The sequence below is a fragment of the Canis lupus genome, chromosome 3 (assembly GCF_011100685.1).
Source record: "Canis lupus familiaris isolate Mischka breed German Shepherd chromosome 3, alternate assembly UU_Cfam_GSD_1.0, whole genome shotgun sequence".
Classification (NCBI taxonomy): Eukaryota; Metazoa; Chordata; class Mammalia; order Carnivora; family Canidae; genus Canis; species Canis lupus.
In genome coordinates, this window is record NC_049224.1 from 32,629,280 (window position 1) to 32,649,954 (window position 20,675).

Genomic DNA, 20,675 nt, shown 5'->3' on the forward strand with positions numbered 1-20,675 from the left:
TCCCACTTTTATTTTTCAAAATTTTATTGGCTATTCTATGGCCTTCGTCTTTCCGTATATATTTTAGAGAGGTCTTCCAGTCCATCAACATTGTATGTTTCTTCATTTATTTAGATCTTTGATTTCTTTTATAATTTTTCATCATACTGATTGTGTACATATTTTGTTAGGTTTGCACTCAAGTATTTCCTCTATTTTGGGGGGAAATAGTAAATGCTCTTGTGTCTTTTATTTTAGTTTATATTTTTTTCATTATCATTAGATTTAAATACGATTGCTTTTAATATGTTGATCTAGTATCCTGTTATTTTATTGTTAATAAAAATACTAATAATATTTTTACTTATTAGTTCTTAAATATTTTTTGTAGATTGTATGGGATTTTCTATGTATATAATCATGTCATTTGAAATAGTAACATTTTTTTTCAAATCTATATGCATTTATTTTTCTTGCTTTATTGCAGTAGCAAAAACAAGAGTAGTGAAAGTAGATATATTTGTCTGTTTCTGATCTTAAAGGGAAAGTATTCAGTCCTTCACCATTAAGTATGATGTTAGCTGTAGGTTTTGTAGATGCTGTTTATGAGATTGAGTACATTGCTTTCTTTTCCTGGTATACTGAGACTTTTTGCTATAATTGGATATTGAATTTTTGGAATGACTTTTTTGTGTCAATTGATTTCCTTCCTAGCTGTTTGATATGGTAGATTATACTCATTTATTTTAGAAATTTGGACCAGCCTTGAATACCTGGAACAAATCTTTCTTTTCTAATGTGAATATTATTTGGTATAACCTTCCCTCTCTGCACTTCTTTAGCTGCTTTCTACAGATTCTGATAGATTGTATTTTCATTTTCATTTAGTTCTATTGTTTATTTTATTTCTAAAATATCTTCCTTTGAAACTCCTTCTTTGACCTATAGATTTAGAAGTGCGTTTTTAAATTTCCAAATGCAGGCAGCCCTGGTGGCTTAGTGGTTTAGCGCCATCTTCAGCCCAGGGCATGATCCTGGAGACCCAGGATCCAGTCCCACGTCGGGCTCCCTGCACGTAGCCTGTTTATCCCTCTGCCTGTGTCTCTGCCTCTCTCGCTCTCCCTCTTTTTCTCTAATAAGGAGAAAAACTTTAAAAAATTTCCAAATGCTTGGAGATTTTCTTGTTTTTCTGTTACTGAACTGGTTCACTTATGGTCAGAGAACTTACTCTATATGACTTCAGATTTTACCATTTGTTGAAAAAAATTTTTTTATGCCCCAGATTTATGATCTATTTTGGTGAATATTCCATGGACTTAAAATAATATGATTTTCCCCCTGTTTTATAATACCAATAATGTAACTGGTAAATAGAAACCGTGTATACTTAGGCCAAGCAATAACTTAAGAAACTCTAAAACTGCAATTTTGTTCTGTCCATAATTTGATACAGAAGGTGGAGGGTGTTACAGAGGTGTTAGGAAAATAGCATGCTTGACTTTGTGTTTCTGAAACTCCTGTGCTTCCAGAATCCCCATGGGGCATCCACACACTATAAACAGAAAGCTGGATGCATACCCAGCCCTATGAACTTTCTAGAAGCAGAGTCAACATTGTAGCATTTCTAGGATCTACTGTAGGAGTCTACTCCAGAGGTAGAGTTTGCCTTAGGTAAGAATTCAGAAGTTGTCTTAAGTCTTTGAGTAGAGCTATTTTCCCAGAACCTGAGGTATCTAGACTCTGTAGACAGGAGTGCTTGGGCCATCCTGCTGCCATCTGTACCCTCACTTAGGGAGAGTGAGTCTTGGGGTGGCCTGGAGATCTGTCCATCTCTCCTCCCTCTCCGCTGCTGACAGCTACTCTGTACATGCTGTACCCTCCTTGATCCCTCTAGGCCTGCTGTGCTGTAGCTGTGTCATATTATCACTTTCTATTGTGCCATCTAGTTCACTCATTATGTGAGTTGTATGTTGTCTCTGGTTTTGTTTTGTGTTGGTTCCTGATGTTTCATACACCACCGGGCACAGAGTAAATAATGTTTCCAGAGTGTCTTTAGATATTTGACTATGTACAGAGATCCTACTCTGGGTCTTATCTAACCTAGATACTGGGTTATCTAGGGTACCACCTACCTCTGACACCTGAGTGACTGTGTGGGACTGAAGCATCAACCAGGGTTCCCTCTGGCTTTTTAATTACTTGATGGGGTGAAATCATTTCAGGAAATTCTTCAGGTTATTTAAACTTCTTGCCCTACAGATAATCCTGATTGACACTTTCTTACCTGAAGATTTGGAGTTGTATTTCTCATCCTTGTAAAGTAGCTCTTGTTGAAAGCCCCAAAGAACAAAATCGGACCAATCTTCCTAATTCTTGAAGTTTGCATCTCTAAAGCCCATGCAGGGCTTTAGGAGATTTCCCAATGCAGCATTCTAAAAATTCCATGATCACAGCTAAGGCTTTTATGCCCTTATACTGTATAAAAGCATATTAAAACAGTGTGATACAATCTTAATGACAAATATTTAACAATATAAAGGAAATAATACTTTTCCCCCATGTGCCCTCCACCAATGCCTAGAATTATGTTTTAGGAAGGATTGTCATGACAGGTTCCTTTCTTCTGGCAACAAGCAGGCTTTTCTTTCCTTTTCACTCACTTTATCTAATTGAAGCAAAATGATGCAGCCTTTGTGTGAGATCATGTGTCATTGCCCCTGGGTCCTTTCATATTTAGTCTAGGAGTTCATGAAGCATTTGGTTTAAAAATTATCTATGAAATGAAATTCAAAACAAATGAATAGAGAACACCTTTATTCTTCAGGGGGTCTTAATTTCCAGAAATGGGAGGTGCATTTGGAGAGAGGCAAGAAGCTGTATTTCACAATGCAATGTACATACCACCATGCCATTTTTCAATGGAAACCTCAAACTCAAGCCTTCCAGATATTTGTCATTGTATTTGTAAGGCTGTAATTTAAATTATAGCTGTGGCTGGACAGCCCTGGTGGTTCAGTGGTTTAGTGCCGCCTACGGCCCAGGGTGTGATCCTAGAGACCCAGGATTGAGTCCCACGTTGGGGACCCTGCATGGAGCCTGCTTCTCCCTCTGCCTGTGTCTCTGCCTCTTTCTCTCTCTCTGTCTCTCATGAATAAATAAAATCTTTAAAAAAATATATCTGTGGGCAATGGCTCTGCCCCCTTAATCATTTCCCTTTGTTTGCAAGCCCCCCCCTTTTTTTTTATTGCCCAGAAGTTAGTATTGTGATTCACAGAACATATTGCTTCTAGTAGCGTCTAGCAGACTCTGTCTAGCAGCCTCCATTACCTTGTTAGAGAGGTAGCTATCTTTCTCTTCTTTGAAATCAAAGACTTCAGAACTGCGAGAGCTGGTGGATTATGTAATACAAGCCCTTTACCTAACGACAAAAATGCTGAATTGCAAAGACACTTTTGTAATCGAAGGAGTTGGGATGGGATGTGGGTCTTCCAACCACAGTTGGCCATGCTGCTTACATTTCTTCTGACAAGCTCACAATGTCATATTTCATGGTTTCTCAAAGAAATTCCTTAGAAAAAATTCCAGTACTTTGTAGATTTATCTACAATTCTAGTAATTAACTAGAATTAGTAATTACTAATTACTAATTAGAATTTAGTAATCTAGTGCTGGAAGTGTTCCAACCCTGGAACACTGATTGAACTATGGAACTCCTGATTGCTCTATGTTGCCCATGCCCTTGACTGTTCCTGGACATGCAGTCTGGTTTGAAGCTAAATCAAGTTAAGAGGTGTGTGTGGGGGGGGCAGGAGGCAGCGGGGGGGAGGGAGGGAAGATGAAGGAAGCCAGTGCGTAAAGAGGGTACAAATATATAAATATTGCAATATGATTATCACTGTAGCTTTAACCAACACCTCTATCACTGTTACATAATTATCAATTATCTTATGTGGTGCTAACAATTAAGATCTAGTCTCTTAGCAACTTTGAAGTTTATAATACAGTATTATTGACTATAATCACTATGCTGTGCTCCAGGTCTTATTTATCCTCAGTTGTCAGTTTGTACCCTCAAACATCTCCCCAATCTCCCAGGCCCTGGTAACCATCATTCTACTCTTTTTCTGCAAGTTTGGCTTTTTTAGATTCCACATATAAGTGAGATCATATAGTAATTTGTCTTTCTCTGTTTGACTTATTCTATTAGCATAAATGCCCTCAAGGTCCATCCATGTTGTTAAAAATGACAGGATTTCCATTTTTATCATGGCTGGATTGTATTCCATTATACACACATACACACACACACATGCACATACACCACATCTTTTTTTATCTATTTATCCTCTAATGGATGGCTAGTTTTTTTTCCATTTTTTGGCTATTATGAATAATGCTGCAATAAACATGGGGGGTGCAAATAATTTTTTGAGATCCCATTTTTTATTTCTTTTGGATATATACCCAGAAGTGGAATTGTTGAATTCTGTGATAGTTCTATTTTTATTTTTTGTGGATCTTCCATACTATTTTCCATAGACGCTAAACCAATTTGCATTCCCAACAGTGCATAAGGATTCCCTAACAAGTATAAGGTGTTTTTTAATTTGCATTTCCCAGATGATTAGTGATATTGAGCCATCCTTCCATGTACCTTTTGGTCATTTGTATGTATTCTTTGGAAAATGTCTATTCAGCTCCTCTGCACATTTTAAAATCAGGTTGTTTTTTGTTATTGATGAATTCCTTTCAGCATTTCTTGCAAGGCAGGTCTAGTGATGAACTCCAGTTTTTGTTGGGCTGTTGTTTCTCTCTCATGTCTTTTAACACTTTGAATATGTCATTTACTCTTTCCTGGCCTGCAGGATTTCTGCTGAGATATCCTCTGAAAACCTAAGGGGATCCTTTGTGGGTTATAATCTTTTTTTCTCTCACAGCTTTTAGGATTCTCTTTAATTTTTGAATTTTGATGGTTTTATTATAATGTGTCTTAGAGAAGTTCTTTTTCTTCGTTTTTTTTTTTTTTTTTTTACATTTTTAAATTTAAATTCAGTTTGCCAATATACAGTATAACACCCAGTGCTCATCCCATCAAATGCCCCTCTCAGTGCTTGTCACCCGGTTACCCCATCTCCCTGCCCACATTCCCTTCCACTACCCCTTGTTCATTTCCTAGAGTTAGGAGTCTCTCATGGTTTGCCTCCCTCTTTAATTTTTCCCACTCATTTTCTCTCCTTTCTCTTATAATCCCTTTCACTATTTCTTATATTCCTTGTATGAGTGAAAGCATATGATGATTGTCCTTCTCTGATTGACTTATTTCACTTAGCATGATACCTCCAGTTCCATCCACGTCGAAGCAAATGGTGAGTATTTGTTGTTTCTAATGGCTGAGTAATATTCCATTTTATATAAAGACCACATCTTTATCCATTCATCTGTCGAAGGACATCAAGGCTCCTTCCACAGTTTGGCTATTGTGGACATTGCTGCTATAAACATTGGGGTGCAGGTGTCTTAGTGTTTCACTGCATCTGTATCTTTGGGGTAAATCGCCAGCAGTGCAATTGCTGGGTCGTAGGGCAGATCTATTTTTAACTCTTTGAGGAACCTCCACAGAGTTTTCCAGAGAGGCTGCACCACTTCATATTCCCACCAACAGTGCAAGAGGGTTCCCCTTTCTCCACATCCTCTCTAACATTTGTTGTTTCCCGTCTGGTTCATTTTTACTATTCTCACTAGTGTGAGGTGGTATCTCATTGTGGTTTTGATTTGTATTTCCCTGATGGCAAGTGATGTGGAACATTTTCTCATGTGCGTGTTGGCCATGTCTATGTCTTCCTCTGTGAGATTTCTGTTCATGTCTTTTGTCCGTTTCATGATTGGATTGTTTGTTTCTTTGCTGTTGAGTTTAATAAGTTCTTTATAGAACTTGGACACTAGCCTTTTATCTGATATGTCATTTGCAAATATCTTCCCCCATTCTGTAGGTTGTCTTTTAGCTTGGTGACTGTTTCTTTTGCTCTGCAGAAGCTTTTTATCTTGTTGAAGCCCCAATAATTAATTTTTGCTTTTGTTTCCCTTGCCTTCATGGATGTATCTTGAAAGAAGTTGCGTGGCCAAGTTCAAAAAGGGTGTTGCCTGTGTTCTCCTCTAGGATTTTGATGGATTCTTGTCTCACATTTAGATCTTTCATCCATTTTGAGTTTATCTTTGTGTCTGGTGTAAGAGAATGGTCCAGTTTCATTCTTCTGCATGTGGCTGTCCAATTTTCCCAGCACCTTATCTTGAAGAGACTGTCCTTTTTCCAGTGGATAGTCTTTCCTGCTTTGTCGAATATTAGTTGACCATAGAGTTGAGGGGCCATTTCTGGGTTCTCTATTCTGTTCCATTGATCTATGTGTCTGTGTCAGTACCACACTCTTGATCTCTTGATGATCACAGCTTTGTAGTACAACCTGAAATCCGGCATTGTGATGCCCCCGGCTTTTTTTTTTTTTTTTCTATATTCCCCTTGGCTCTTCAGGGTCTTTTCCATTTCCACACAGATCTTAGGATTATTTGTTCCAACTCTCTGAAGAAAGTCCATGGTGTTTTGATAGGAATTGCATTGAACATGTAAGCTGCCCTGGGAGAAGTTCTTTTTCATTGAGATATCCAAATCTCTCCCCAGGTGTGGGATGCTCTCAGCTATGATTTCCTTAAATAATTTTTCTTCCTCATTCTATTTTCTTTAGAACTCCAATTATTCTATTTGAACATTTGGTGGAGTTTCATAGATAATGTAGGCTTTCTTTGTTGTTTTTCATTCTTTTCTCTATGTTCTTTTCTGATTAGGTCATTTCAGAGTTTCTGTTTTCTAGGTCACTTGCTTTATCCTCCATTGGACCTACTTTGCTGCTGATGCATTTTCTCTGTTGCATTTTCATTCCCTTCATTAAATTCTTTAGTTCCAAAATTTGTTTGGTTCTTTTTTAAAAATTGACTATGTATATGCACAAATCATAGAGTTCCTTTTTAGGTATTACCCAAAAGGTATGGAGAAAATTTTCTGGCCTGGCATATGTTGCACAAAATTATAGATTCCAGAGCTTAGGCACCTCAAGATGTCATCTGGTATAGTGTTCAAGCAAATAAAAAAAAAAACTGACTCTGGTTTTAGAAATTAAATAAGGTCTCACAACTATGGGCTGTGACCACGAGATCATGCCAAGGTCAGACCAACACCAACTGATCCACAGCCCCTATTCCAGCATCCTCCTCAGACCCCACAGCATTCTTCCAGCATCCACCTGACACCCCACAGCTCTGTTCCAGTATCTACCTCACACCTCACAGCCCCCTGTTCCAGCATCCTCCTCACAACTCACAGCCCGCTGTTCCAGCATCTACCTCACACCGCACAGCCCCCTTTTCCAGCATCCACCCACATACCACAACCCCCTGTTCCAGCATCCTCACACAGACCAGCTGCTGTTCCCGCATCCTCTTCATACCTAGCAGCCCCCTGTTTCAGCATAACCTCACAATTCACAGCCCCCTTTTCCAGAATCCTCCTCACACTGCACAGCACCCTAGTCCAGCATCCTCCTCTCACTGGGCAGTCCCCTGGTCCAGCTTCTCCTCATACCACAAGGCCCCCTGTTTCAGCATCCACCTCACACTGCACAGCCCCCTTTTCAGCATCCACTCACATACCACAAATCCCTGTTCCAGCGTCTTCTCCACACCTCACAGTCCTGTGTTCCAGCATCCACCTCACACCTCACAGACCCTGCTCCAGCATCCTCCTCAACCCCACAGCCTCTCTTCAGTCCCCTTGTCCAGCATCCACCTTACACTCCCCAGCCCTGTTCAGCATCTGCCTCAGACGACACAGCCCCCTGTTCCAGCATCATCCTCACCCTTCACTTCTGCCTGTTCCATCATCATCCTCATACCCCCTTGATTCAGCATCCACCTCACCCCCCACAGACCCCTGTACCAGCATCCACTTCATCTCTCAGGCCCCTGAGCCAGCAGGCTCCTTACATTGCACAACCCCTGTTCTAGCATCCTCCTCACACTTCAGAGCCCTCTGTTCCATCATCCACCTTACAACCCACAGCCACTTGTTGCAGCATCCTCCTCACACCCCATAACCCTGGTCCAGCATTCTCCTTCCACGCCACAGCCCTGTTTGAGAGTCTACCTCATACCTCACAGCCTCCTGATCCAGCATCCTCCTGACATCTCACATCCCCCTGTTCCAGCATACTCCTCACACCCCAGGGTCACCTGGTCCAGCACTCTCCTCACACCTCACAGCCTCTTGTTCCATCATCCTTCTCACACCTCACAGCCCCTATTCTTGCATCCTCTTTAACACCCCACAGACCATGTTGCAGCATTCTCCTCACACCTCGCAGTCCCTATTCCAGAATCTTCTTCGCTCCACACAGCCCGTTATACCATTGACCTCACACTGCAGAGCCCCCTGATCCAGCCTTCTCCTCACACCTAACAGTCCCCTGTTCTAGCATTATCCTCAGACCCCACAGCCCTGTGTTCCAGCATCCACCTCACATCCCACAGCCTCCTGTTCCCACATCCACCTCACACCCCACAGCCCCCTTTTCCAACATCTGTTTCACACCACGTAGCCCCTTGTTCCAGCATCAATTTCACAACGCATAGCCTCCTGTTGCAGCATCCTCCTCATACCTCATACCCTTGTTCCAACATCCACTTCACACCACACAGCCCCCTTCTCCAACATCCATCTGACAACCCACAGACCCCTGTTCCAACATCCTCCTCACATCTAGTGCCTCCTGTTTCAGCATCCATCTCACACCCCACAGCCCCCTGTTCCAGCATCCTAATACCCCCCAGCCGCATGTTCCAGCATCCACCTCAGTCTTCATAGCTTCTTTGTTCTAACATCTCTCTCAGGCATGTGTCCAAATCTCCAAGCTCATCAGGTACATTTTTGGCATCTTATTTATCACAGGTAACTTCTTATAAAAATTTTTCTACTCTATAAGTTGAGTTGCCATTTTCCCCTACCCTTTATGTCAATTTTCTTATGGACTACTGCCCAGCCTTGAAAGCCTTGCTACAGATTTTAGTTTTTTTTTTTTTTTTTTCTGTAGCATCTTACTTCTGGACCTATTTCCAAGTTAGTAAACATTTTCTGTGTCCATACCTCTTCCAGACCTCCCACTGTATTACAGCCCACTGCTTTCTGCTCTGCTGTGACCTGATGGCAGGACTGTTGTCTGCACAGCACTTCGGAAGCTCTGCTAAGGTTGGCATTTGTCATCCTTGCTCTTGTGCCCTCAGTGGACTAGTGGGGCTGGGCGTTGACTCCCCGATAACCTGTGGCCCCTCTCAGGGTGCATGTTCTTTCATCTCTCCCTTCTGGATGCATCTTGAGAGGGGAATCTAAGTAGCAATTATGGTTTTTGAAATATTGCAGCAAGGCATATGTGTATCTATGCTTAACCAGCATCTCCTATGCCTGTTGACTAACAGGGTCTTCTGTTGAGCTAAGATTATCAACACTTCAAGGAAAGAACTCAAGATCTTTGAAAACTTAGTGTTCCATCCATCTTCCATGTCATATGAGACTCAGTAGAGCAATGGCTGAAAGTACTACTTGTGAGAAGGGAGCCTGACAGGTGGTGTGCATGGTGAGAGGTCATGGCAGATTCTAACCACTCAAGGATCATTCAAGTCCAATGTGATTAATCTAGGACAGAGTGAAGCAGAAGGCAGAGAACACTGATTCAAAGTGAAGATAATGTTTAGGTTCCAAGGCACTGGTTCTAATGAAGACCTAGATCACTGTAGTGTCCTTTGATAGTGTTCACTTTTTCCGTCTCTCTCCCCTTCTCCTCCCTCTCTCTTATCTTTTTCTCCTTCCTTTTTCTTTTTTCTTACATTAGTATAAGGCTACATTGTCAAAATAGCAGAATATGTAGTATTTTTTAATGTAATTGACATAACTGAATATAATTGAGTTAAGCCCTTGAGTAGATCATAAGGAATGCAGTTAAATTGGAACTTTATCTTCATCCATGCAATCTACTTCTTTCTTTAAATTTATTTTTATTTTTTTTTCAATCTACTTCTTAATACATTAAAAGTGGCTTCCTACATTGACAGAGGCTCTGCAATTAGCATGACACCTGTCAAGGTTGTTGGAACTTGCAGGGACCAGAATAGTTTATCAACATTTTGAAGCAACTTTGCCTATGTTATTTGTAAAAATAATAGTTAAAAAGGCACTACATCACATAAAAGTGATCTCTGTGAGCACTGTTGAGAAAAGTTGCATTTCAATGTGGATTTTGAACTAAATTTCAGGTTTCTGTAGTATATCACACTTAATAGGCAAAGTATAGAGATACATTGTTGTTCATGAAAGCTGTTTCTAAAATGATTTGTAACCTCTGAGCAGAATGCATTTATCTTTAGACTTCATTAAATTATGAATAGTGCTTTTATTTATTGTCTTTCATGAAGCTTTCAGTGATTTTAATGTCAAGTGCGGTAAAAACCACTTCTGACCAATTAGAAAAATGTTTTATGTAATGCTTTTCAAAAATAGAAAAAAATAAGACAAATGTAATCTGCCTTGAAATCATGGTGAGAAGGAAAAGAGCTTTGTTTATATCTTGGCAACCTGCCTCCTTGGGTTGGACACGGGGAAATTAACATACACTCAGGCTGCTGAGAACTCACTCAAGGCTCCCAGCTGTTTTGAAGTTTTTTTGATCTGCAACATTTTCCTTTAATTCTTTCTTACTGTTCTTTTTCTTTCTTATATACACACAATCAAAGCCAGAAAGATGTAGTTCTTTTTTTGTTTTGTTTTTTGTTTTTTGTTTTTTTTTTTTGCAAATTGTTTTGAATGAGAAATTGATGTCGTTTTGGAATATAGGTGAGGTTTGGTGGGGTGAAGTCTGGAGCCTGATGACCAATCAAGAGTTCTTGAGACGTCTTTGGTGCAAAATGGCGGTTTTATTAAAGTGCAGGGACAGGACCTGTGGGCAGGACAAGCTACTGCCCGGGGGTTGTGAGGGGTGGCTGATTATATACCTGGGAGCTGGGTAAGGAAAAGGGAGATTTCAAAAGAACTTTCATATGCTAAAGAGGACCTACAAGGTGCTGAAGGCTTTGCCTTAGTCAAGTTAAGGTAGTTTTCCCCTCTAGTAAGGCATTAACATTAAGACGGTTGGGAGTTTCCTTCTGGAGGTTAGGTTATGCTAAGAATGCTTTTTTCTTGTAAATCAGGCATTTTGTAAACTGAAGGAGACTGGGTCTATAAGTTAACTGTTTTTCCTGTTAGCTTTAGGGCAACCAAGAGTGCCTGAGGAACATCACACACATCCCACTCAGGAGTGTTGGGGGTGGGGGTTGGGGGGATGGAGGGGAGGTGCAGGGCGTGAGCTTGTGCTTTGTCCTCAGCTACCCTTCTGTCCCCCATCAGAATGAAGAAATTAAACCCAAACTCTCTTGACCATGGCCCAATTGCCTGGCCCTGACTACTGGCACTTCCTCTCTTTCCCTTCTGCCCCTGACACTGCAGCCCTTTTTGGCCATGGGCACCTATTCAGAGCTGCCTCCCCTCCTTCCCTGGGTGTCCTGTGTTCTGAGTGTGTCATTTTTTCAGGCCTCTCTGTCCCAGGATCTCACTCTGTTTACCAAATACTCATTTCTTGTTTATGGGAACTGGTCTTTCATGGCTGAGTTCTCAATGCTGGGAGCAGTGCTCAGTGCACTATTTTGCTCTGGAATTTTCTGATTAAAGTAAGCATCTTGTTATGAAAGCTCCTTATATTTTGACAGCATTAATTTCAGCTTTCCAAATTTAGGAGGATATTGCCATAGAATTCTGGAATGAGAAAGGATCTTTGGGGTCATCTCATTTGACCTCATATATTCTTTTTCTTTAAAAAATTATTATTATGTTGTGCCCAAGATCGGGAATCCGAGAAACCGCCAAGGAGCCCACACCGATGCAATCACATGAGGGTTTATTTACAAGCTCGAGCCTGGGTCCAGGTATACCCGACCCAGCGGAGCAGGGACTTGGACCCAGAGACTAAGAGGCTTAACAACTTTATAGGGGCCAGTGGCCAATGGGATACGCAGAAAGTTGCACAGTCATGCTGGTCCACTGAGCCGGATTTCCGGTTAGGGTGTGTCCTGGTCTTTGATTAGGGCGAGGCAGTGCCCTAAGTAATAAGCAGGTCAGCACAAGGCGGGTGCAACCCAAAATAGGGTCAGTCCTGCTCTGCTTGTCCAGGGGTAGGGGATTTTGTTCAATTTCCTGGGTCCCACAATTATTATTATTATTATTATTATTATTATTATTATTATTATTAGCTTTTTTATTGTAAGTGATATGGTGACTGGGATCCTAAATTCTATCCTTGATTCCTTGATTTAAGTTTAGCAATGACTTGGGGGGAGAGAAGTGTTGTGCCCAAGATTACGTATCTGAGAAACCACCAAGGAGCGGACACCACATGGATGCAAACACAGGAGTGTTTATTTACAAGCTCAAGCTTGGGTCCAAGTGTACCCGACACAGCGGAGCAGGGACTTGGACCCTGAGGTGGGTTCCAGTTTAGTTTTAAGGGCTGGTCTAGAGGTGGAGGAATTCCTCAAGTTCTGCTTACATTTTGATATGGGGCCTTCAAGGGCATGGAGCTCTGTTCTCATTCTAATATGGGGCTTTCTAGGGCATTAAGCTATAAGCTGTTTTTTTCCTGTAACTGAAGTAATGTAAAGTTCAGCTTTTATTCACAGGGGACTGGGATGGCTGTACTTGAGCTAATGCTGAACTTAAAGTGGAATGGCCTTAATTTTCTCGGCCTCCACAGAAGCAATGCCTTTTTTTTTTCTAATTAAAATTTTAATTTTGACATAGGTGCATATTCACATGTAGTTGAAAGAAATACAGTGATTCCCCGTAGTCTTAATCCACTTTTCCCCAAGGGTAATGTTTTGTAAATGTAGGGATGGGAAAAATTTCCCTTCTTCTCTCCTACATTTTTTTTGGCTAATCTTTTAGGGTTCCTAGAGCCAGTTCCAACATGAGAAACCCCCACAACATCAAGGAATTCTCAGGCATTCTACTGGTGCCTGAGAACTTAACTCAATTATGACACTATTTACTCATTGGTAGCATCAGACTCCATAGGTGAAGCATTCAGTGCCCTCCCCTGACTTCAGAAACCAGCCGGATAAGCCTTAGGTTTCTGACTGACTGGCAACAAGTTAGAAGTTCCAACAACCTCCTCCTTAGGTTCAATTAATCTGCTAGAGTGGCTCACAGAACTCAGGGAAATACTTACGTTTACCAGTTTATTAAAAAATGTGAAGAGATCACATGATGAAGTTTTGGAAAATAGGTGAGGTCCAGAGCCAATGATCAAGAAAGAATTCTTGAGACATCTTTGGTGCAAAATGGTGGTTTTCTTAAAGCACGGGACAGGACCCAGGGACAGGAAGAGCTACTGCCCCCAGCCTCTGAAGGGTGGCTGATTATATACCTGGGGGCTGGGAGGGGCTTGGGGATAGCATACTCTCTAAGGAATATTTGGAAGCAAGGTTTCCAGGACCTTGAGGGGTCTAGCTATTGTTGGGAAAAGGCCACTTATTACCATCTAATAAAACTTGAGTCATGAGACCCTTCAGATGGATATCTGTGGGCTATGTGCTTGGGGGATGATTGCCAACATGTATCTTGGGGGTTTAGAGATAAAGGAAATTTCTGAAGGAACTTTTATATGTTAAAGTAGACTTACAGACTCCTGGGGGTCGGGCTTATATTGCCTTTTGCCTTTAGCAAAATATGAACATTGAGGCAGTTGAGTCCATAGAGGAATGTCCCTCTGCCTGTTTCAAGGACTTGTCAATGTGCTGCCTGGGGCTCATGCTTTGTCCTCAGCTAGCCCTGTGTTCCCCCATCAATACATAGGGCAAGGTCCCCAAGGAAAGAGCTTCTGTTCTCATGGAGCTTGGCGCCCAGCTTGGTGGCATGTGGAAGTGTTCTGGTTTCCCAAGCATGGAAGCTCTCTGAAGAAAAGGACCAAAAGATATCCTCTTGGGTTTTTATGGAGGCTTCTTTACACAGTCATGATTAAGTAAGTCATTGATTTTTGGTTAATTCAGCTCCTCTATCTTCTCTGGAGGTTGGGGAGTGAATCTAACAGTTTTAATCCTCTAATCACATGGTTGGTCCTCCTAGCAACCAGCCACTGACCTTGAGTGTGGTCCAAAAGTCACCTTCATTAATGACAGAACACCTATTTCATTTGTTTATTTATACTTATTTATTTAAATTTTTTATTTAAGTTCCAGTTAGTTAACATATAGTTTAATATTAGTTTCAGGTGTATAATATCCTGATTCAACACTTCCATACCACACCTACTGCTCATCACAGCAAGTACACTCCTTTTTTTTTTTTTTTAAGTTTTTGTTTAAATTCTAGTTGGTTAGCATACAGTGCCATATTAGTTTCAGGTGTACAATTTAGTGATTCAGCACTTCTGTATAATACCTCATCAACACAAGTTGATATATATATAATATATATATTATATATTATATATATATATGCTCATCATCACAAGTGCACACCTTAATCTCATTTCACTTTAATAGCTCTGAAATATTTCTAGGAACTGTGGATGAAGACTAGATATATCTGAGGAATGAATGTTGGTCATCCAAATCACAAAAGATATATTTTTTTATCATCATTATATCACAGTTGGTTTGATTATTAATTTGGCAGAAAATAAATAGAAGAAAACAAACTAATTTTGTACATATAGGAGCCCCCCTCCCATAGGAGATTTAAAGAGAAATGACCAAGTAGGCAGCTTTTATGGCTTTTAGACAAGGAAACAATAAATTTGTGAAGAATTGACAAAACAAAGGGTCTTGAGTAATAGATTAGTGAAGTAACAAGGTTTGTTGATATAGTCTTCTCAGCCCTAGTTCCCTGTTTCTGGAGGTGAGGATGGCATCTGCCCTTCTAGTACAGGGAGAGTACCTTTCACATACATAGGTGTTTTTTGTTTTCTTTTCAGGAGGACAAAAAAGGTTTAGAGTGTCTTTTGTGCAAAAGCTGTTTCTTTAAAAATAATCAATTTTTAAAAATTTTTATAAATTTATTTTTTATTGGTGTTCAATTTGCCAACATATAGAATAACACCCAGTGCTCATCCCATCAAGTGCCTTAGTTTCTGGCTGTTCCCTGATCATGGTTGTCTGTCACTGCCTAGACATCGTGCCTTGACTATTATGTAAATAGGAAGCAGCCTCACTCACATTTCATTTTGGAGGTACTGGCCTCCTGCAGGGGTCATGTGAGAGGATGGGGTGGTTCTTAACTCAGGAATCCCTAACTGGTGGGCAGAGGTGCTCTCTGCCATGTTCAGAGGCCCTGGGTGTCCATCTGTGCTGAGGGCAGAGGGGCTCCCTGCTGTGTTCACCAACCCTTAGCACCTATCTCAGTCTATTTAGGCTGCTATAATGCAATACACTGACTGGGTGGCTCATCAACAAATTTATTTCTCACAGTTTTGGGGATGCAGAAACAGTCAGACTATAATATTCTACTCCTGGCCTCCCCAAACTCATGTCTGAGTTTGCATTCTGAAATGCAAAATACATTCATTCTATTTCAATAATCCTAAATGTCCTAACTTGTGCCAGCATTAACTTAAAAGTGTAAAGTCGGGATCCCTGGGTGGCGCAGCGGTTTGGCGCCTGCCTTTGGCCCAGGGCGCGATCCTGGAGATCCGGGATCGAATCCCACGTCGGGCTCCCGGTGCATGGAGCCTGCTTCTCCCTCTGCCTGTGTCTCTGCCTCTCTCTCTCTCTCTCTCTCTATCATAAATAAATAAAAAAAATTAAAAAAAAATGTAAAGTCCAAAGTCTCATCTAAATAGCATCTAAATCAGATATGGATGAGACTCAATGTATATCTGGAAGCAAATTTCTCCCTGCTTTGAACCAAAGATGTTGAATCTGTGAACTTAATTAAACATGTTATGTGCTTCTAAAATGCAATGGTTGAACAGGGATAGAATATATATTCGTTTTCCAGAAGGTGGAAATAGGAAAGAAGAAAGGATTGAGAGGTCCCTGGCAAGTCCAAAACCAATAAGAGTCCTGTCCTCACTGTTTTGGTTAGCCCTGCCCTGTGACTTTGCTGGGCACACCCTATGCTGCAGGCTGGAATCAAAGGCCCATGGCTCTGCTGGTCTATTGTTGTATTGGGCATTGCTCCAGCAGTGGCTTTCTGTTGTGATCTTGTGTTCTTGGTGGTCCTTTGCTTGAGTCCATGGCCTGAGGCTCACAGGGCCATCCTTCAAAATCTAGGTGGAAATAGCCGTACCCCTTGTGCTTTGCTGGGTGCACCAAGTCCACTCGAACCCACAATGTGAAGCAGTGCCAAGCAGCACTGGCCTGCCCTTTGAAATCTTTGTGCCGTGTAGGACCTTTCACTCTGGGCCTAGAATGGGAGGGGCAGCTCTAATGGTCTCTGAAGTACCTTCTATGGACTATTCTTTCATTGTGTTGGATGGTAGATCTTGGCTTCTGTTTAGATGGCAGATTAATCTCTCCATTGTCCTACCTTCTGTTGAGATGTCAGATACAAAATGATGACCTTATCAAATTTGGCTGTGCCCTTTGTGTTCTCTCCTGAATAAACTTTCTCATTTCTTTCAGTTTGGATAGGCTGAGAATTTTAAAGTTCAGCTTCCTTTTTGATTAACAATTCCATATTTAAAAAAAATTATTTGAAAGAGAGAGAGTGAGCATGAGGCAAAGAGAGCATAACAAGCAGACTCCCTGCTGAACAGGAAGCCCAATGTGGGACTCAAGCCCAGGATGCTGGGATCATGACCTGAGCTGAAGGCAGACACTTAACTGACTGAGCCACCCAGGCACTCCAATTTCATCTTTTTTTTTTTTTAATTTTTTTATTTATTTATGATAGTCACAGAGAGAGAGAGAGGCAGGCAGAGACACAGGCAGAGGGAGAAGCAGGCTCCATGCACCGGGAGCCCGATGTGGGATTCGATCCCGGGTCTCCAGGATCAGGCCCTGGGCCAAAGGCAGGCGCCAAACCGCTGCGCCACCCAGGGATCCCCAATTTCATCTTTAAGTCATTTCTCACTTCTCTCATTTTACTCAAAGCATTGAAGAGTAACCAGGCAGCTCCTGAAACTTTTTGCTTAGAAATCCTCAGCCATCTAATTAGCTAATGTCATCCCTTATCAGTTGTACCTTGCACAAATTAGGATACAAACAATTGAATCAAGTCCTTTGCTACTTTATAACAAGGATCACCGTTTCTCCAGTGTCTAATTGCATGTTTCTCATTCTGTCTGAGACCTCCTCAGAATGGCCTTTACCATCAATATTTTGTTTACCACCACCATTTTGTTTATGAACACTTAGGTATTCTCTATGAAGACTGAGGTTTCTCCTCGGACAGTTCTCCTCCTTCTGAGACCTCACCAGAATTGCTTTTAATATCATTAGCAGCAATGTAGGCTTTTCCTGGTGTATCCCCCCAGACTCTTCTGCCCTCTACCCATTACCTAATTCCACATTTTTAGGTATTATAGCAGCATCCTCACTTCTCAGTACTACTATAACAAAGTGCCACAAACTGGGTGGCTTATAAATGATGGACATGATTTCACAGTTCTGGAGGCTGGAAATGCAAGGTCAAGATGCCAGCTTGTATCCTCATGTGGTGGAAGGGGCAAGGGATCTCTCTGGATCCTCTTTTATAAGGGCACTAATCCCATTCATGAGAACTCCACCCTCACTACCTCCAAAAGCCCACCTTCTAATACCATCACTTTAGGGATTAGAAATTCAATATATGAATTTTGGGAGGACACAAACATCTAGACACATGCAGCAACCACAGCAGCATGATACAGTTTTAGAACATTTCATCACCCCAAAAAGACTCCCAGGGCCCATTTGTGATCAGTCTCTATTGTTACCTCCAGCCTTAGGCAACCCTGATCTTTCTGTCTCTCTAACCTATTCTGAACAGTTCATTTAAATAGAATGACACAATATACAGTCTTTTGTGTTTGACTTCTTTCACTTTGCATAATGTATTTTGGGTTCATTCATAGCATAGCATGTATCAGTAGTTCTATGTTGTAACTTATACTACTTTTTATTATCCACTTACCATGGATAGACATTTGGAATGTTTCCAGTTTTTGCCTCTTTTGAATAATGTTGCTATGAACATTTATGCTTTTGTGTGAATTGTTAAAAGATACATCAAGGCATAGTAAATTTTTAAGAGTTTATTTGAGCAAAAATTAGTTTGAATTGGCCAGTGCCAAACTGGAATTACTTAGGGAGTGCTCTACCAACAGTAGCTATAGGAAAGACTTTTTCAGAGAAAAGGTGGAGGAAGCATAGTAAGGAAATGATTTGATTAGCTATAGCTTAAGGGTTTGCCTTATTCAGGAAGCCTAGTTGACTGTTTATGATGAGTTGTCTTTAGATTTTGATTTCTTAATCTTGAGGCATTTATTACAGGCCTAGATTTTGGTTTGCTTTTGTAGGATGAAAAGGTGTTAGAGGCACATTTAATTTAATATTTAATGGCCTTATTTAATTAATTTAATAGGACATATGTTTTCATTTCTCTTGAGTAAATTTCTAGGAGTGGAATTTCTGGTCATATGGTAATTTATTATTTAACTTTTTAAGAAACTGCCAAACTTTTCCATGATGGCTGCACCATTTTACACTCCTACTAGCAATGTTTGACGGTTCCAGTTTCTCTACATCCCTGCCTTTCTTCATATTTTGTTTCAGAAATTCCATGCCCATTTGAATTATAATTAAATAGAAAAAATACTTTCATGATTCAATGAAAATACTGAAGTCTCAATTAGATTAAGCATTTGACTATATACTTCTGGTTTAATAACAGTCTCAGTTAATTGGTCAGAATTGATTTATGTTGTGGAACTAATGGTCTAATTGCCTAGGGATTATATGGTAAATAATTAATGACAATTTACTGCAGCCTTCCTTATAGAACATACTTTAGCCTTCTGCTTCTACTTCTGGGTCATCTAATAATTCAGGAAATGAAATCAGCTTTCTTTAGAAGGCAGACTGGTGCTGTATGTGTCTCTGGGGTGTCTAGACTCTGAAAGAAAAAGACCCATGATTTATTTATTTTCTTATAGATATAGTATAGAATGGGCGACATTAACAGATACTAATAGCAAGATAGGATTTTGTGCATTTTAAACCTCTATGGACTGAGATAAAATAATTTCCTGTGTTCCTTTCCAGATTGTTCACAGAACACTGGCAGCCATGTTGGGTTCCCTTGCAGCATTAGCAGCGCTGGCTGTGATTGGAGATGTAAGTTGTAATGTTTTGAGTCAATGGCTTAACACTCGATAGAGTGTGAGATTCAAAGACAGTCCAGGAATTAGGCATTACTGGTGATTTTCATTCCTTTATATACTATTTCCACATTTATCCCTCAGGAACCCTACTAGAAGCATGAACTAAAAACTTTATCACCATTGATGAGTATTTTTCATTTGACTTTATCATACACACTTTTTTTATTCCCTATTTTAGCTGAGGAAAAGGTCATCATAGTCATTCATTGGCTAGGGCTATATAGCTGAGTGGTGTTAGAGTTGACTCTGGGTACTGTCAACCCTTGGGATCTAGAGGGGGCCATCCTGCATGGAGCAGAGGTAGGAAATGATGAGGTTAGGGTTTTGTCTTGCAGATACCAGGAGGTCCCTAGAGATGCATGTTTGGGGATGGATGGCACCCCATCAGTGTCTGTGCATGGCTTGTCTGGCAGGAGTATAGGCGTGAATGTAGGAAGGCAGGAGAGGCCAAGCACTCACTGGAGATGGAGGCCTGCCATTGTTTGAGGAGCAGTGCTGGAACTGAACAAGGTGGGAGCATACAGAACTGCATTTGGAAACAACTTTATGGAATTCACAGGAGTGTTTTGCTAGGTGCTACTACAGACCAGTCAGTCAACCAAAGAATAATAACTGGCTTAAAAAACTATGTGGAGCCATGCTCAGTTATTTATTTTATTTTTCTTAGTTAGATCTTATATAAACAATACTAACTCTAGGGTAAAATGTCCCAGAGTCCTAAAACTTATACATAAACCACTATTATTTTTATTTTAATTAACTTTAAGGAGCAGTATAATAGTAGTTATTTTATTTTTATAAAATTTTAATGTGGCATACAGCCTGGACTGTGGGTATCTCCCTGGGCCACCCATAGTCCAGGTTGTGAGTCCTCTCCCAACAACCAGACTCTCACACTCCATGTTCCCAGTTCCCCATGACCCCAGCCTTCTCTACTCTGCAGAATTGTTAGAAGATGAAGTAAGAGTTGATAGACAACTGGTGAGTAGGACAAGTGTGTCCTTTAGTTATAGCCATCTTGGCCTCATGCCCCAACACCAAGGAAGGCATCTAGGGACCTCAATAACCTCAGGGGTCAATCCTATAATTCAGGCTAGAGTTCTTCATGGAGTTGCCAGGGACAAGATTTAAGAAATTTGCTTTTCTTATTATCAAATGCATAGACTTGACATTATTATGCCTTGGGTCACAAGTGATTTTCATCAGTGATAT

General features: G+C 40.7%; 1 protein-coding gene across 2 annotated transcripts in view; it reads left to right on the forward strand.

The window, feature by feature from the left end:
- The window catches only part of OCA2 (OCA2 melanosomal transmembrane protein), a 433,117-nt gene that overhangs the window by 113,966 nt on the left and 298,476 nt on the right, over positions 1-20,675 (forward strand). For both annotated transcript variants that reach the window (XM_038532569.1, XM_038532570.1), the window contains exon 10: positions 19,345-19,416. In XM_038532569.1, the coding sequence (XP_038388497.1) occupies positions 19,345-19,416 (72 nt within the window). The remainder of the gene's footprint in view (positions 1-19,344; positions 19,417-20,675) is intronic.